General features: G+C 54.1%; 1 protein-coding gene across 4 annotated transcripts; it reads left to right on the top strand.

Moving 5' to 3' along the window:
* Positions 1-41: 41 nt before the first annotated feature.
* On the top strand, positions 42-17,188 carry LOC107540162 (cyclin-dependent kinase 11B). 4 transcript variants are annotated; one of them, XM_087820058.1, is made up of 20 exons: positions 42-119; positions 413-536; positions 1,331-1,446; positions 2,547-2,674; positions 3,735-3,873; positions 8,420-8,556; positions 9,040-9,162; positions 9,264-9,359; positions 9,447-9,590; positions 10,209-10,274; positions 13,110-13,279; positions 14,183-14,273; positions 15,119-15,240; positions 15,451-15,556; positions 15,790-15,911; positions 15,982-16,089; positions 16,172-16,288; positions 16,357-16,505; positions 16,594-16,783; positions 16,880-17,188. In XM_087820058.1, the coding sequence occupies exons 2-20, from the start codon at positions 426-428 to the stop codon at positions 16,970-16,972; spliced, it is 2,328 nt and encodes a 775-aa protein (XP_087676184.1). In that variant the 5' UTR covers positions 42-119; positions 413-425; the 3' UTR covers positions 16,973-17,188. The 4 variants fall into 4 exon arrangements, with proteins under 4 accessions (XP_087676184.1, XP_087676183.1, XP_016072341.1 ...); XM_087820057.1 differs by having other exon boundaries at positions 13,104-13,279; XM_016216855.2 differs by lacking the exon at positions 42-119 and adding an exon at positions 609-655 and having other exon boundaries at positions 450-536; positions 13,104-13,279.
* Positions 17,189-17,782: the final 594 nt, after the last annotated feature.

Below are 17,782 nucleotides of genomic sequence, written 5' to 3'. Positions count from 1 at the left end.
TTCCGGGCCCTTCCCTGACGTCATCGCCCCGCGCCGACGCAGGAAGTAACGACGCTGCAGGCGCGAGCCGGGCGCTGTTTCTCCTCAGGCTCGGGACCGGCGGCGGCGGCGGCGCGGGGGTGAGTAGCGGCCGGTTCCCCCGAGCTCTCGAGCCCAGCGGGCGCCGCCGCCCCTCCCTCGTCCCGCCCGCGGGCAACTGGGGCTGAGGCGGCGGGCCCGACGCGCCCGGAGCGAGCCCGCGGGAGCCGGGGCCCCGCCGTCCCGGGGGCGGGAGCCGCGTCCTGCGCCGCGAGGCCCGCGGGCCGTTCCCGCCGTTCCCGGCGCCGCGGCGGAGCGGGGCGGGCGGCCCGGCCGGGAGGCGGGCCCTGCGGCCCGCGGCGGCGCCCTGACCGCGCGGGCCCTCCGTCCGCAGCGGCTCCACGCCAATGGGTGATGAAAAGGACTCTTGGAAAGTGAAGACCTTGGATGAGATTCTCCAGGAGAAGAAGCGCCGGAAGGAGCAGGAGGAGAAGGCAGAAATAAAGCGCCTGAAAAATGTAAGCCATGCTTTTTAAGTCCAGGGTTTCCTTAAAGGAGATTTAATTTCTTTGCCCTCGTTTTTCCATTAGAACAACGCTTCTGCGGTGAAGTTCTTTTGTACTTCCAAATGTCGCAGGTGAGCCCAAAATCTATTCTCAAAACTAACCGAGCGCTCAGGTTGTCGGTTCGCGTTGAGGGCAGGTTGCTAACGGGCTGGAGCCACGCCGCGGACGGCGTTTCCAGCCGGAGGCGCTTAGCGCGGTTGGCCCGGGTTTTCCCGCCGCCCGAGTTAGTCTGTGGGCGACCCGCGCCCAGGTATTGTCGGCGGAGCGGGGCTTTGCCTCCGAGTCAGTGCGGGGTTTCCGGGCTCCCTCGGTCGGCGGCGGCAGGCCCCGCGGCCCCGCGGAGGGGCCCCCCCGACGGGAGGGTCGGGAGTCGCCGGCGCGTCCCCGTGAAATGCGCGCGGAGGCTCCGCCGTGGCCGCCGGACCGCGAGCGTCCTTGGCGTGCAGGCCGATGCCCCCGTGGGCGTGGGTTTTAAATGCCCGTCTCGGGTTCTGGGCCGCAGAGAGTTTCGTAATTGTAACGTCGCTGGATTTGAATGGAAGTTCGGTGTGGTTTTTGTGTGTGTGTGTTTTGTGGTTTTTTGGGGTTTGTTTTTTTGTATTTTAAGTATAAGCATTTTTAGGAACGTTTTTAAGTCAGAGTCCGTGCAAAGGGCACCTGGAAGCTGGGTTTGGGATGCCGGCAGGTTGGCCCGTCGTTGCACGTGCGCTTACCGTGAGGGAAACGCCTTTCTCCTTGCTCCTTAGTCTGATGACCGGGATTCCAAGCGGGATTCCCTTGAGGAGGGGGAGCTGAGGGACCACCGCATGGAGATCACCATCAGGAATTCGCCCTACAGGAGGGAGGACTCCATGGAGGACAGGTGAGGGGCGCGGCCGGGAAGGGCCCGGCCCCCAGGGGCGCGCCTGGGTGGTGCACGGCCGCGTCCCCTCGGCCCTCCCAGCGCCCGGGGGAGCTTGTAGCCGGGAGTGTGGCTTCACCATTGACTTGGGCTCCACGGAACATCCTCTGACTGTCCTCCAGCGGAGGCAGCACCGCCCACTCGGCCGGTTTGCGTGGCTGTGCCTGGGATCTGGGCCGATTACGGGAGTCCTGTCTGAGTGATGCCCAGTGAGCTGAGTAGAAGGCCGGGAGTGGAGCGGGAGCTTTGAGCGGAAATGGGCCTCCCGAGGTCGGTATGTCCCGCCGCCTCCTGGGCCTCCGTCTCCACTTGTTTCCTTCTCATTCTCAAGTGGTCAGAGGCACCGAGGCTGGGAATTGAAGTAGAAAGGCATGGGGCGTGGGCTCCCCCAGCATTTGGATCACGCAGTCCATTGAAGATATCCTTAAGTGACCTTTTGAGGTCATTTGGTTTGATTAAAATGGTGGGACTCTGTTTTTTTAAATATGTCTTTATTGACTTCAGAGAGAGGACAGGAGAAGGAGAGAGAGAGAAATATCAGTGATGAGAGAGTCGTTATTGATCCGCTGCCTCCTGCACGCCCCCGACTGGGGACCCAGCGCGAAGCCTGCATTGTGCCCTAGAATCTCTTGGGTCAGAGGTTGATGCTCAACCCCTGAGCTATGCTGGCCAGGTTGTGGGACCTTTTTTAAACAGCTTTATTGAGGTATAACTGATGAAATAAACTACATATTTGAAATGTGCAATTTGATAAGGTTTTACACACATGTGAAACTATTCCCACCACCAAGATAACGAACGTGACGTCGCCCCCTAAAGTTTCTTCAGGCATTTTTGTTCCACATGCCACATTGATTTCTCACTTAATACTTTTCCTGTGAGTCTGTATTTAACTTACAGCCTTGGCTTAAGTTTTCATAATTAACATAGTTTCTTAAATGGTGGTTCAGGTTCCACTTCATAATCCAAATCCTGCTTTCTGTGTTGGGGAAACTCCATCACACCCGATGCTCTACGTTACTTTCTCAAGCATGATGTGGCCCTGTTGTGTCTTATTTCAGAGGAGAGGAAGATGATTCTTTGGCTATCAAACCACCCCAGCAAATGTCTCGGAAAGAAAAAGCTCATCACAGGAAAGATGAAAAGAGGAAAGAGAAACGTAGGCATCGTAGTCATTCGGCAGAAGGGGGTACAGAGCATTTGTTTCCTTTTGCTACCGTGTTCCAGTGTGGTCTGTCCCATAGTTCTTACCTCTTGCCTTTCCCAGGAAACAGTGCCCAGGAAGAGAATGTGAAATTTTAGCTAAAAGCGTAAATTCATTATAAACCATAAATTTATTGTAAATGGTTCTGAACAGGTACTTCATTTCCCTTGGGTTGTTTTTCCCCCCTCATAACGTTTTGGGGTAGTTTGCTTACATATAAAACTGTCTTCATTCACAAGTGTAGGGAAAAAATACACTATTCAATGCTAAATTGCTTTAACTGAAAATTAGATGCTTGAAAAAGTCCAAACTGTCTTTGCTATACACCAGCACCAAGAGCTGCAGAGGGATTTGGGAAAACTGGACCTGGGTGCGATTTAAGTCTCATTGTTACATGTGAGGGTGATTAATGTGGTTTTGTAACATGAGGCAGAAACTCCCTACAAGGAGCTCAGCGTTATCCCCTGTTCTTTATGAACAGTGATGTTGTTATCTTTTTTTATTTTTGATCCCCTGCTGAGGATAATTTTTCCATTGCTTTTCAGAGAGAAGGGGGGGGAACGACAGAGAAAGAGAAACATCAGTGCGAGAGAAACACATCCATTTGTTGCCTCCCACATGCACCCCAACCAGGGCCAGGGATTGAGCCTGCAACCAAGGCACATGCCCTTGACCAGGAATTAACCTCGGGACCCATCATTCCGCAGGCCGACGCTCTAACCACTGAGCTAGCTACACTGACCAGGGCAATGATGATTTCTTAAATTGCAAAAATAACATATAGTCCAATCACAGTTTATTCAATACAGGAAAATTTAAGAATACTTTGAAAATTACAATTCTATAGTTTAGTGATAGCCGCATTGTTTTTGATGTTTTCTTAATTGAAGGCTCACTGTCTAGAGTTTTTTGTCTTTGTCTTTATTTTAAAACCTAAAATCATGATTGTTTCTCTGAGATGTTATTTAAGTGTCTTTTCTTTGCTGGGTGTTTTCACATTACATGTCTGTAAGTTACTATATGTCCACGACACCTCTCTCATCAGGCAAGCACGCCAGAGGGAAGGAGAAAGAGAGGGAGCACGAGCGCCGGAAACGCCACCGAGAAGAGCAGGACAAAGCACGCAGGGAGTGGGAGAGGCAGAAGAGGAGGGAGATGGCGCGAGAGCATTCCAGGAGAGAGAGGTAGAGGGCTTGGTGGGTAAGGGGCTCTTGGGGCTGGTGATGGTCAGCGTCCCATCAAACTAGTGAAAACCGGGCATGTGAAACAGACTTGGTGCAGAAATGGTGCTGGACATCGTCACAGCACAGCAAACGTTGGGTGGTGGTCACCAAGAGAATTGTCCTGAACGGAGGGAGTGTTTACTGAGTTTGGAAGGTGTGAACTGACGGTGAAGGGAACGGAAACCTGTGTGGTGGGAGTTCGTACCTTCTTGACTCAGGAGGCATGATTGGGTCCTGCCTGGGACCAAGCTCTGTTGTAGGTGGTCCAGGCCAGGGAGACTGAGGGAGTATATTGTCAGGTTCTCTGGGTCACAGCAGAAATAGACTGGTTCTTTCAAACACAGAAAAGGAAGAGTAACACGGAATCCCAGAGGACTGGAAAACAGTCTAGGAGCTGGGATACCAGACTCTTGGTGCTCAGATTCCCAGGAGAGAGCATCTGGTTAGCCCCAGATCTGTCCTCCATGGCCCAAGTGAGGAGTGCATGGGCACGGGTGACCAGGGCCTCCTCTGTGTGTTACTGTCATTTCCAGAGAAAGCTGGGGCGGTCGCCTGTTGTAAGTAAGGGGGAATGGGTAAGTGGTGCTTACCTTCCTAGCAGCTGGGGCTGAACGGCACAGGTATTTAGGGAAGGTGTTTGAGAAGAATCTTGGTTCTTATGAGGCAGAGGGTGTGGGAGAAGCTGAGGCTGGGAGGTGAAGGTCTGAGGCCACTGTGAGATAAGCACAGCCCTCACAGGGTCTAGGTGCCCAGGGATCATGTGAAACATTGTGTTTGCCACGCCCTGTGCTAACTGTCCAGTATAGACTGATCACACAACTCTGCACACCCCTTGGAAGCCAGGCTTGAACATAAAAGGAACATGGAAAAAATAGCAGTGGCCATGATCTGCAAGGGAGACAGAGTTCAAAGACTTAGCCCAGCAGATTATTAAACAAAGGGCAACAACTGAGAGGAAAAATTAGAATCCAGAGTTGCTAAAACATTATCTAAACTGTCTAATTTCCAACAAAGTTTTGAGAGGTATAAGGAAATAAATTGCGGCCTGTTAAGGAAGGAAAGCATCAGTAGAAACCAAGTGTTGGATTTAGCCAAGTCTTGGCTTCAGAAAAGAGTGGAAATAGTGCCGTGCAGGTGGAGTGACAGGGACGGCATGTTCTGGAGAACAGAGAAACAAGACTGAAGTAAACAAACAGATCCTCGGAGATCTGCAGGACAGCATCCAAGTGACGTCAGTCCCAGGAGGGAAAAAGGGAGGGGCACAACGATGTTTTTAAACATAATGGCTGAAAACTTCCCAAATTTGATGAGAAACATCTACATTTCCAAAGAGATCAGTGAGTCCCAAGTACAAAAAGAGAGTCACATCACAGTCCATCTGGCAAGAGCCAACTAGGAGGTCCTCAGAGCAGCAGGCGAGAGACAGTCTCCACAGAAGAGGAGCTGCGGTCCCTGATCTGACTGCTCCTCGCTGGAGCCAGAAGGCACGGACCACATGGTCACTGAGAAAACTGTCAGCCAGGAACTGTACCCTGCAAAACGCTTCTTCAGAAGTGAGCAGGAAGTAAAGACGTCCAGGTGAACATAGACCTTCAGCTGGATGGCAGTGACACCAGGTAGTATCGAATCCACGGGAAGAAAAGACAAATGTTGGGACTGGTAAAAGTGAGTTCACATAAAGGAACCGGTAAGTATGTTCCTTCTCATGTCTTCTCTTTTACAGAAGACACGGGATTGTAGAAAACTCCACAGACACTATTGTCACGTAGCATGTGGGCCGCACAGAGGAGCATGGGAGGGGGCTGTGCCTGAACTGCTTTGTGTCACGGGGGTGGGCTTAGTGTTAATCTCATGAGATGCAGACCATGGCCCCTAGAACAAAGGCTGAGTAAGAACAGAGTTGGAAGGTATACTAAAGGCATTTATTTAAACCCAGAACAGGGCGGAACAGAAGAACAAAAGAAGTAGAGAAGATAAAGCAAAAAAAAAACAGAAGTCCAGCCACATACATAGTTATATTAACGGTGACGTAGTCTCTGTACTGCAGACAAGGGCATGGTTGTCAGAAAGGAAAGATCCAACTATATGCTGATGTAACAGGAACACCTTAGAGGCAGAAGTAGGTTGAACCTAAAGGGTTGGAAAAAGATTCACCATACAAACAGAGACCACAGAGCCTGAGTGGTTGACGTCAGACAAAACCAGTCAGGACCAGCACTGAACGTAAGGGCCTTGTAACGAAAAGCTGGGTACACCAGGAGGTAGGACAGTGGTAAACACAGCGCACGTGTCACAAGAGTCCAAGATGCATAAAGCAAAAGGCAGCAGCCGGTTATCGTTGGAAATGTCTCTACTTGTCAATAGAACGAGGGAAGTTCATCAAGGTTACAGAGAATTTGGAAAGTACCGTCAACCAGCAGTCTGCGGTGCTGACCCACCCACCCCTGCAGTGTGCACTCTCTTCAAAAGCTCGTGGGGTGCTTTCTAACAGGGCGTGTGCTAGGCTGTTTAACAAGCCTCCGGCTTAAAAGAACTGCAACCATACAGAGGATGCACTCTTTCACCAAGAATTACACTGGAAATCGGCAACAGAAACACAGGAAACTCCCCAGTGATTGGAAATCCAACAAGCATTTCTGAATAACCTGTGGCCCAAGAAGAAATTTTAAAAAATAGAAACTGTTCTGAATGAAGTGAAAACAAAAACGTCAAAAGCTAACGGATGCAGCTAATGCTGTGCGTCGAGTGAAGTGTTTGGCTTTAAGCTCTAACACCAGAAAAGGAAGGTGCCCGGTCAGTTACCTCAGCTTCTACCTCGAGAAACTAGAACAGAGCAAAGCTGACAACCCAAAGCAGCAGCAGAAACCTCCAGATAATCCAGAGGAGACCAGGAAGCAGATTCATGCAGAAGGGGCCTGACCATAGGCAGGTGGTCACCAGGGGCAGGTTGGTGTCAGGAAGGTTTTAGCCCTGGCTGGGGTGATGGCTGCACAATTGCATAAATTTATGAAAAATCAAATATAGTGATTGAATTTCCTGTGTAAATTATTCCTCAGCTGTATTTTGAGCTAGTTTGGACTCAGGCATTTACAGACTAGCATCCAGAATCCCGGTGCCCTTTGTCCCGCGGCTCAGGTGGTGATGGCTGCTGTGGGCCAGCATTGTTTCAGGACTGGTGACAACACCATGGCTGTGATGTTTTCTCGCCAGGTTTTGCTTGTGCTCATTTCTGTGGGTGTAGATAGTGATTTTCTCTCTCTCTTTTTTTTTTTTTTGTAAGAGGACATTTATTTGGTAAATCACAGAGGTAGGAAAAGTAATTTTGGGAAGAAATGGGCTCAGGAAACAAGTCATAGAGGCAAAGGGAGGATCCTTGGAGCTTGGGGTGAGGAAGGTGATGGTAAAGCACTTGGAGGGGGAGGGGAGAGGCCCTGAAGAGCCCACTGGGTCCTAGTCCTGATGGTTTTAAGGATGGAGATTTTAGGGGAGGTCCCAGCGGAAGGTCTCAATAGAACATTCAGCAGTTTCCCGGGTGTGTCCTTTCAGGGTTGTGGTCTCCACGGATTAATTGGCCGGCACCAGGGCAGGGGGTCATTATCCAGTGCAGCTGGTCCTAAGGTCAGCTGTGGCTGGTTTTGTTGCTTTTCTGGGCCTGCAGCTGAATGAAATACTACTGAGTCCTAGATGTTATCTCCAGGGAGGAGAGGTCAGGGGTCCGAGCTGCCAGAGCAGTGATATGCTGGTGGGAGGAAAGGCCACCTTGGGATGAGGTCCCACCCTGCAGTTGTCCTTTGCTAGGTACCTGGTGCTTTCCATCCTGGTGACCTGTACCTGGTGCCCCTCATCCTTGCTCTGCTCACGTCTGCCTGTCTATCACATCCCGTCCTGAAGGATCTTGGCTCTGAATTCTTTCAGAGAAAAGGATCACTGAGCCTCTTCATAGCTGCCTCCTACTGAAAGGAGATAATGATTTTTTTAAAATGTGTCAGCTTTTTAGGTTGTATTTGGACTTCATAGAGCTATAGAAATGATCTATGGTCTGGCCTCACTATTTGGCTGCCTTATGGTGCAGCCTCCCACACATACTTTGGTCACTAGTGTTTCCTGTCCTCAAATGGCATCTCACCTTGAAGCTGCTTTCCTCACTGCCCCACCGCCACACTGTCGCCTTGGAGATGCACCTCGTAGGCAGCTGGGTTTAGATGGTGCTGTGACACACACCTGGGAGATTCTTGAGGAGGCTTAGAACTGGTGAACAGGAGCGTGGAACATTCCAGAACCAGCAGGTTGGTTCCCTGTAGGCATTGTCTCCTTGTACCAGCTCTGCCTTCTGCTGTGCTTGGGGACTTGCCCCTCAGGATGTGTTTGCACCTGTGTTCTGCTTTTAGGACACCCTCTGGGTGAACAACCTAAAAAGACACTTTACAAATCTGAGCAAAATGCATGGGGGCAGGGGTGAAAAGCATCCTTTCTTTTTGAGGAAGAGGTCGGCATGGGCTTGTTGCAGGGACCGCCTGGAGCAGCTGGAACGGAAGCGGGAGCGAGAGCGCAAGCTGCGGGAGCAGCAGAAGGAGCAGCGGGAGCAGAAGGAGCGGGAGCGGCGCGCAGAGGAGCGGCGCAAGGAGCGAGAGGCCCGGAGGGAAGGTGCGCCCACAGGGGCTGGGGCAGGGAGCCTGAGCTACTCCCTTTGCGGAGGGCGGTGCTCTAGGAGGCCCCCAAGGCTTTGGGGCAAAGGTGGGACCTGTCAACAGCAGCAGGTTGTGGCTGGCATGTGGCGGAGCTGCATCTGAGGGGCCGTGTGGCCAGGTCCCATCCCAGGCCTGGCACTTGACAGCGGTGTCAGTATCCTGTGCCCACAGGTGGTTGGGCACAGGCTTGAAGAGGTGGCTCCTGGCCCTTCTTTGTAACCAGTAGAGATGGGTCTGGAAGGTCCACCTGGGTCCTCGGGATCAGCTTCCTGGCTTCTTCCTGGGCCCTCTTAGCAAGTTTGTGTGCTGTGGTCGTGTCTGCCCTGTGTAGATGTGGGCTGCCGCCCTCAGCAAGCGTGCTGGTGAGACGTGACCAGGTAGGGTCCTGTTGGGAAGACGGCGCTGCCAGTGCCATCTCCTTTTGTGTTCTGGGCGCCAGTTTCTGCACATCACCGGGCAATGAGAGAGGATTATGGCGACAAAGTGAAGGCCAGCCACTGGAGCCGCAGCCCGCCACGGCCATCCCGAGAGAGGTTCGAGCTGGGAGACGGCCGAAAGCCAGGTGAGGCCAGGCGCACCTGCTTGGACCAGCGCAGTGCGGGTCTCTGCTGGGAAATGGTTCAGAACTTCCCGGAATTCACCTTCAGCGGTTTGCTTCCTAAGTGAAAGAAGAGAAGATGGAAGAGAGAGACCTGCTGTCCGACCTGCAGGACGTCAGTGACAGCGAGCGGAAGACCAGCTCCGCCGAGTCCTCCTCAGGTACCCATTCGCCCAGCTGGCCCCGGCCCCCAGCCCCTGCTGCGTGGGGAGGGCCTGTGAGCTCACTCCTTGCCATGCTTCCTGCAGCGGAGTCGGGGTCAGGCTCCGAGGAGGAGGAAGAGGAGGAAGAGGAGGAGGAGGAGGAGGAAGGGGAGGGGAGCAGCAGTGAGGAGTCAGAGGAGGAGGAGGAGACCGGCAGCAACTCTGAGGACGCGTCTGCGCAGTCTGCAGGTGAGGGGCCGGCCCGTGGGGGTGGGTGACCCGCTTCCTTCCTTACGATTGACAGGGGGAGATGCTTCCCTGTGTTGCCACCCTGCCGAACCACTTTGGTGGGTTCCTGCACGTGCCCCAAGCAGGCGCCGGACCTGTGGCCACGGCATGGTGGGCCGCGCGCTAACCCCCGAGGTGCTGCCGTGCCGCCCGAGCGGGTGTTTAGGGAGAGTGAGGAACTGCAGGGAAATACTTAGAGGTCTAATTTTACTTATCTCTTTAATCCTAACCCAAGGATGCTTTTTCCGTTGCTTTTCCAGAGAGAGTGGAAGGGAAAGGGGGAGACAGAGACATTGATGGGTTGCCTCCTGCAGCTGGGGCCGGGGATCAAGCCCGCACCCGAGATATGTGCCCTTGGCCAGAATCGAACCCGGGACCCTTCTGTCTGTGGGCTGACACTCTAGCCACTGAGCAAGACTGTCCAGGGCAGAAGTCTAATTTTTTAAAATTTCCAAATTGAAAATGCCTTGCTATTTGGGACTCACACGAGACCCCCTGGGAGGAGCAGACCCCAGAGCATGCTGGGTGGTGTGCCCCAAGGCCTGGGTGGCATCTGGGCAGACGCCTGCTGTCTTGCAGAGGAAGTGAGTGAGGAAGAAATGAGTGAAGATGAAGAGCAGGAGACCGAGAACCACATCCTGGTTGGTAAGAGGCCCTGTTCTGTCCCTCTCGCCTCGTCCGTCCCCAAGGGCTGATGCTTCAAAGCTGTGACCCTCCCGGTGGCAGCCTGTTAACACCCTGCTGACCGTCTCGAGCACTCATTTCTGCATCTGGGTTAGTTTCATAGTCCTCAGGTCTGACAGCAGTGCAGAGCCTTAGCGAGCGCCCTAGACGGCTTTCCCAGGCGTCAGGTTGTCAGGCGTGCGAGAGGTGCCGCTTTGCTGCTTGGCACTTCCTTTGGCCGTCCCCAGCTTTCCTCTTCATCATTCCTGCCTTCTCCGTGGCGCGTCAGTATTTCCAGAGATGTGACGGAGGCATATCTAATTATTTCTGTCATCTTTTATGGCAAAAGTTTTTGAAAAGGTGCGTTGCAGCAGAGGAGGACATTGGAGCGAATGCGTGCAAACGCTTGGTCTGATGGGCTGGGTGACTTTGGTCATCAGCTGGAAGATAGGACTTTGTCGGGGGACAGCCATGAGTCTGACATTAGACTGTCACCAGGTAAAAGAGAAGTGTGAGCGTGTCCAACAGGGAGAGGGATTCTGAAGAAGAGGCAGAAAAAGACCTTTTACCAGCCCTGGAGGATTATGCAGATATCTCAGTAACTGTTCAGTTTGAAGACCCACAGAGTGTAAGTGAAGGAGCCAGTTTATTTTTCGATAAGGATTTTTTCCATCTCATTACTTCTCAGACCGATTTGTACCATCACCAAGTGGGAAATACCACAGAACCTCTGTTAGAAGTTCACCATGGACAGACATTACTTACACGGATGTGAAGAAACTTTATGGTTTTTTAAAAATTTTTTTGAATATGTCTTTATTGATTCAGAGAGAGGGAGGGAGAGAAACATCAACGATGAGAGTCATTGATCTGCTCCCTCCTGCTCACCCCCAACTGGGGATGGAGCCGGAGTCAGGGAATTAAACCATCTCCTGGATCCTAGGTCGATGCTCAACCACTGAGCCACACCCGCTGGGCAAGTTTCTTGGTTTAATTATATTGATGGGACTAACGAAGAATCCAGAATGGACAGATTACTGGTCAACTGATCCTTTACCTGAATTACCCATATTTCCAAAAACTATGACTAGAAGTTTGCGCAAACACGTTTTTTCATCCAAACGATAATCACAAACAGCGTGTAACACGTCTTTACAGCCAGACCTCTCTGGGATCACTGTACCTTGCCATTTAAATCCATCCGTGTGCTGCAACAGCGCTTATTACTCAATGAAGCAACGGTTCCACGGAGAGGACACATCAGATTCAAGACGTATAATCCGGCAAAAGTAATATAAGTACAGAATCTTAGTAAGGATGCTTTGTGACAGTGAGAGTGGCTGTGTTTGCAGCTTCGAGATATATATGGGTGACGGCAAAATGTTAACAGACTGTCTTCCGTCTTAGGCCTTGTCTTGGTTTTGGCATTATACTTACCGGGATAATTACTACAGCGGTGTGTCTGCAGCTGGGCTGTATTGGAGAAGAACACACTGGTCTGGAGCAATGAGGGAGAGCCGTGGGCTGCCGGAACTACTAAGAGAAAGGGCCTTCAGAGAGGAGAAATGGCGTTTTTGCAGAAAGATCCCATTCTCCTCACCTGGAGAGGTGAAAGGCCAGTGCGTGTAACATGCACGAGGCCTCTACCAGCACACACCCCAGCACAAAACCTGCGGGTGTAGTGGATTACAACAGATACGAAGGGAGTCGATTGAGCAGATCAGTATCTTCTGCAAAAGTATGAATGGTATAAAAACTTAGGTTTCTTTTTGAGAGTGTATTGCAATAAAAAAAAACTTTAAAAAAGTGAGATACATTTTCTACTCGAAATTGTTAGAAAGTGGATTACAACAGACTCAGCCGAATGCAGCACACAACCTGGCACCTCCCCCATTATGTCTAGAAGAGCTCAAAGTAAAGATGCACCAAACAGATCATCAGGAAAATTAAAAGATCGGGTTTTACAAAAAACAGCAACCACAGGAAAAAATCCCACTAGGGCACGTAAAGTATGTTCTAAGGGAAAGCAAGAACCAGTGTGTATGTAAAACTTGTTTAGTATTACTGTGTGTAGATACGTTATGCAGTGTATCACTCTGAGTATTAGAAGGAAAATATTTAAAATACACATAAAACATTGAAATATAAGATAAGACAATAACATTTAAGTTTATTCAGGTGCTTTCATTTAATATTCAAGTGCAAAACAGCTGGCAGCACAGGCAAGTTCTGGCTTGAAATAGCCGGTCAGCAAGGTGTTAAACTGCTCTCCAAGGCATGTCAGGCCCCAGAAGCCACAGGGAGCCCCTGTCCTGGCCTTGTCCCAGGACTGGACTGACTGGCTGAGACCTGGGCGTCATACTGAGCACCACACTGTGCCCATGGGGACCAGACAGGCATTCCTCAGGAGTCAGTGCTAACTGAATGCCATCCTGAGTGCTACTGGGGCGTGGACAGAAGAGGGAGGGCACTACCGGCCCTGGCTCGGCTACAGTGCCGTGTGGGAGCAGGTGAACAGCTCTTCTGACCTCAGGGCCACACGTGGGGCCACGTGGCCTGCAGGCAGCTGAGCTGTGCCCTTGGGCCTGACTGATGAGTTCCAGGGGTGCCTCCTCCAAGCTCAGCATTGCATCAGTGCCTCATGGTGGTCACGGCCCAGCTGGGAGACCTCAAGGCAGCAGCTCGCATGTGGCACCCTGGGGTCGCTGCTGTGCAGCTTCTTGGTTCACTTGGTGTCCCCAGCCCCCAGAGCAGGATGGAGTTTGTGACAATGGCTCATTCCTGGTTCCATGATCAGTTTAAATTTTAAAGTTCCAGAGTCACGATTTGACCGAGATTCCGGGGAAAGTGAGGAAGGAGAGGAGGACATCGGTGAGGGAACCCCGCAGAGCACCGCCCTGACTGAAGGAGAGCTCGTGCCTGACTCCCCAGCCCTGTCGCCCATCGAGCTCAAACAGGAGCTGCCCAAGTACCTGCCTGCCCTGCAGGTCAGCACCCCCACCCCAAGCTGGCTCCTTTGCTGATCATGAGGGAACTGGTGGCTGAGAGCAGAAGCTGGGGGGGGGGGGTCTGTCACCTGAGTTTAATGAACGTCACTAGCCTGGCTTGGCCACCGGCCTCTCTCATGTCCATGGTTGTGGTCTGGCCTCTTGCCCAGCAGCACTGTTGGGAGCACACCTCGCGAGGCCCCAGCCACGAAGCCCATGGGGTGCCCGTGTGTGGAAGGCAGACAGCCTGGTGAGTGGCCGGCTTAGTGGTCACATCTGCCATTGCGGTGCAGGGGTCATAGGGCTGTGGCAGGAATCAGTGCACATTTTATATATTTTGTTTGGGAAAATATCAGTAATTGGGGACCCGCGGGGGTTCGGGAGGGTTTGGGAAGGAGCAGGTTCTGAGGGGTAAGTGGCCTGCCCAGAACACCACTGAGGCCTCCTAGCTCCGTCTGGGTGCCTGGGGCAGTGGGACTCTGGCAGTCACAGTGCACCTCGGCTGTCCCAGCTGCTTTAGTGGCTCTGCCAGGTGGGGCTTCTGAGCAGTGTGCCCCTGGCTACATGCCACACGGAGTGTATGGCAATCCAGCCCAGCGTGCGGCCCCCGTACCCAAGAGTGGACTTCTCTAGCCCAGCAGGGCACGTGCAGAGGGACGGTGTGGGGCTGGTCCCCTGTCTTTTCCCAGAGCACAGGGCGGGCCTGGCTCCAGAGGACGTGCCTGGGACCGGCTTTTGTCCACCTTAGTTTTATTTCATAATGAAGGGGCATCTGCCCACTGAAGAATATAGGAGGAGGGGTGGTTTCTGCCCCACCACCCAGCACTCGGATCCTTCCTGAGATCTTGAGTGGGGTCATTTGCACCCATGGATGCCATGCCTCATGCTGGTGCTCCCTCCCAGGGCTGCCGGAGTGTGGAGGAGTTCCAGTGCCTGAACAGGATTGAGGAGGGCACTTACGGGGTGGTATACAGAGCCAAGGACAAGAAAACAGGTGAGTAGGGTCTCGGGTGGCCCCCAAAGGGAAGAGGAGTCTGGGGCAGGGACGGGGTTACCAGAGGAGTATTGCCCCTCTGCATACTCAGGCCTGTTCGCCGCGCACAGCCCGTGCGGCACCCAAGCCAGCTCTAGGAGAGAGGTTGGATTTCCCGCCAGTGTTCTGGCCACGTGCAGGGGGCTGGGATCCAAGCCTTGGCCGTCCTGGCTCCTGGCACCTTCACCCTCAAGGTCATGGAATACATAGTGCGCCCTGTGATCCTGGGAGTCGCCCTCCCTGGTGTTGGGCTGCAGCCTTGCCCTACCTGGCCTGCACCAGGTAATGACTGTCAGGTGATACATCAGAGCCGTTGAACCCTCAGCACCTGCAGAGGTCAGAGGTCAGACTGACCCTGAGACTACTAGTAGTTAGTGACTTGGCTTCACAGGGGAGGGTAGAGTCAGGCGAGGGCCTAGGAGCTGCTGGGGCATCAGCCTTGAGTGACTGCACCTCAGTAGGTGTGGGAGTCACAGCTCCCTCGGTGAGCCTGGCTGGGTCTCAGAAGTTCGGAGTGGCTGAGCCTCCAAGTCCCTGATGAATGTTTGCGTTGGGGTCTCCCAGGTCTGTTTTGTCTGCCGTGGTCACAGCAGGGATGCAGAGGAGTGGGAGGCCCTCCTTGGCGGTTCTGCACAAGGCTTGTCCTGAACTGGGCCTCGTGTTCCTAGTGGACCACAGTTTGGGCTTCCTGATGCTGCCGTCTGAGCTTCTGGTCAGAGCAGGACCTCGTGCTGCCAGACAGCGGATGCTCCTGGTCAGCCCCTTGTTGGGAAGGTTTCCCATCATTGTCTTTCCCTGGTTTTCAGATGAAATTGTGGCTCTAAAGCGGCTGAAGATGGAGAAGGAGAAGGAGGGGTTCCCGATCACCTCGCTGAGGGAGATCAACACCATCCTCAAGGCGCAGCACCCAAACATCGTGACCGTGCGGGTAGGCTGCCCGCCTGGGCCAGGGCCCCTGAGGGTTAGCACACTCAGCACAGAAATGAGGTCTGGCCTCCAGAAATGTCAGGCACTTCAAGTCCTTGCTCTTGGGTCCCTGCTGGCACCGTGTTCGCCCTAGGATTTCAGGCTTCCCAGGGAGCTGGTGGTCACCGTGGGAGTAGGGACTCCTGGTGCCATCGGACCTGGTCTTTCTTAGGAGATTGTCGTGGGCAGCAACATGGACAAGATTTACATCGTGATGAACTATGTGGAGCATGACCTCAAGAGCCTCATGGAGACCATGAAGCAGCCTTTTCTGCCAGGTGGGTGGTCAGGGCCTCCTGTAGCCCTGCATTAGTCCCATAGAGGGGCCTGTGTCCCCCTGAGGACTGTCTTGCCCCCTCGGGCAGTCCGGGCTGAAGGCGTTGTCCTGGGGATGGGAGGAGGGAAGAGTGCTGACTTGGTGACACCGTGGCACACTGAGTGCATGTGTGTATGCATGTGAGGCCACACTGGGTGTTCCCAGGGTGAGTGCACCATGCCCCTCGCCCTCCAGGGGAAGTGAAGACCCTAATGATCCAGCTGCTGTGCGGCGTGAAGCACCTGCATGACAACTGGATCCTGCACCGCGATCTTAAGACGTCCAACCTGCTGCTGAGCCACGCCGGCATCCTCAAGGTGAGCCTACAGCCACTTGGGGCGCCTGGCTTCCAGCTGTGGGCCCGCTCACCACATGCTGTCCTTGCAGGTGGGAGACTTTGGGCTGGCGCGGGAGTACGGGTCCCCCCTGAAGGCCTACACCCCTGTCGTCGTGACCCTGTGGTACCGCGCCCCGGAGCTGCTCCTGGGTGCCAAGGTGGGTGCTGAGCTGTGGGGGGCCTTCCCTACCCTGCCCACTTCACCCTGCTTGGCCCCCTGAGCATGTCCCTGGTCCCCAGGAGTACTCTACAGCGGTGGACATGTGGTCTGTGGGCTGCATCTTTGGGGAACTGCTGACCCAGAAGCCACTGTTTCCCGGGAAGTCTGAAATCGATCAGATCAACAAAGTGTTTAAGGTTGGTAAGGGCCCCTTGCTGGGGGGTGTCGTGCTGGGCATGGCTGTTCTGAGACATCCCTCTTTCAGGACCTAGGGACCCCCAGCGAGAAGATCTGGCCTGGCTACAACGAGCTCCCCGCTGTGAAGAAGATGACCTTTACCGAGTACCCCTACAACAACCTGCGCAAGCGCTTCGGCGCCCTGCTCTCAGACCAGGGCTTTGACCTCATGAACAAGTGAGGCGGGGTGGGGGAGAACCGCCCCTTCCCCAGTCCGTGTCCCCCGCCCTCCCTAGCAGAGGACTCAAAGTGCCTTTTCTCCCAGGTTCCTGACCTACTTCCCTGGGCGGAGGGTCAGTGCAGAGGATGGCCTCAAGCACGAGTATTTCCGCGAGACCCCCCTCCCCATCGACCCCTCGATGTTCCCCACGTGGCCCGCCAAGAGCGAACAGCAAAGGGTGAAGCGTGGCACCAGCCCGCGACCCCCTGAGGGAGGCCTGGGCTACAGCCAGCTGGTGAGGGGCGGGCTGGCAGGGGAGGGAAGGTGTGGGGGAGTGTCCCTGAGGGGGGCCTGGCCTGGCCGGGGCCCCACAGTGCCACTTGCTTCCCAGGGTGACGATGACCTGAAGGAAACCGGCTTCCACCTCACCACCACCAACCAGGGGGCTTCGGCTGCAGGCCCTGGCTTCAGCCTCAAGTTCTGAGGTTCAGAGTGGACCCCAGACCAACAGCGGGGACCAGGGGCAGGAGCTGGAGGCAGCCTCTGGGTCAGACCCAGGTCCTGCCCCGACGAGGCAGCTGCTGCAGCCTAGGCTGCAGAATAGTGTTGGGCTGGTCTTGTTCCGTTTTCACATTTCATTTCTGTCTTATCTCGGCTTGTAAATTTGTAGAATTAAATCTTATTTCCTTGTGGAAGAAAAGGCTGTCCTTTCCCTGATGTGTCTCACTTGCCCCAGGAGGAGCAGAGGGGGTGTCCACAGGTGGCCAGTGCCGAGGGTACAATCCCCCCGGACCACGGTGACCACAGGGCTGTGCTGGTCAGATACTGACCATGATTTCACACAGTCCTGCGGGGATTTTTCTGCTTTCTAATCTTGAGGCTCCAGCTTGGGCACCTTCCTGCCCTCGCCTGGGGCATCCATAGCCCCAGGGTCCCCAGATTCCCCTGAGCCAGGTGTGCCGGTGGCCACAGTGCGTATTATACGAGGATGTGAGAGATTCTTGGAGAGCTTGGGTGTGTCCTTCCCACGGCCCTGAGCCCGGTCCCTGCGTGTGCTGCCTGCCAGGGATCCGGGGCCCCACTGATGTCCACCCAGTGTGGCTGGTCGCTGACCCCACGTGGCCGGCCTCTTCCTGGCCTCCAGCTCCTGCTCCAACTGGACAGGGCGTCCCTCAGGCAGCAAACTAGCCCCTAATGTGGGCACCACCGCCGGTCCCCAGCGATGCTCTGCTGCTCACCTGCCTCAACCCCCAGCGGGCTCGCACCGCAGGAGCCCACGCTCCTCCCCGAGCAA

Source organism: Miniopterus natalensis, chromosome 9 (genome assembly GCF_054644295.1).
Source record: "Miniopterus natalensis isolate mMinNat1 chromosome 9, mMinNat1.hap1, whole genome shotgun sequence".
Taxonomy (NCBI): domain Eukaryota; kingdom Metazoa; phylum Chordata; class Mammalia; order Chiroptera; family Miniopteridae; genus Miniopterus; species Miniopterus natalensis.
Note: the sequence above shows the minus strand (reverse complement) of the source record. Positions and strands in the feature narration are given on the sequence as shown.

Coding starts and splice junctions, on each gene's coding strand:
- LOC107540162 (XM_087820057.1), top strand. CDS start 426: ATGGGTGATGAAAAGGACTCTTGGAAAGTGAAGACCTTGGATGAGATT. Junction 15,241..15,450: donor CAAACATCGTGACCGTGCGG/GTAGGCTGCCCG, acceptor GGTCTTTCTTAG/GAGATTGTCGTGGGCAGCAA. Junction 15,557..15,789: donor GAAGCAGCCTTTTCTGCCAG/GTGGGTGGTCAG, acceptor CTCGCCCTCCAG/GGGAAGTGAAGACCCTAATG.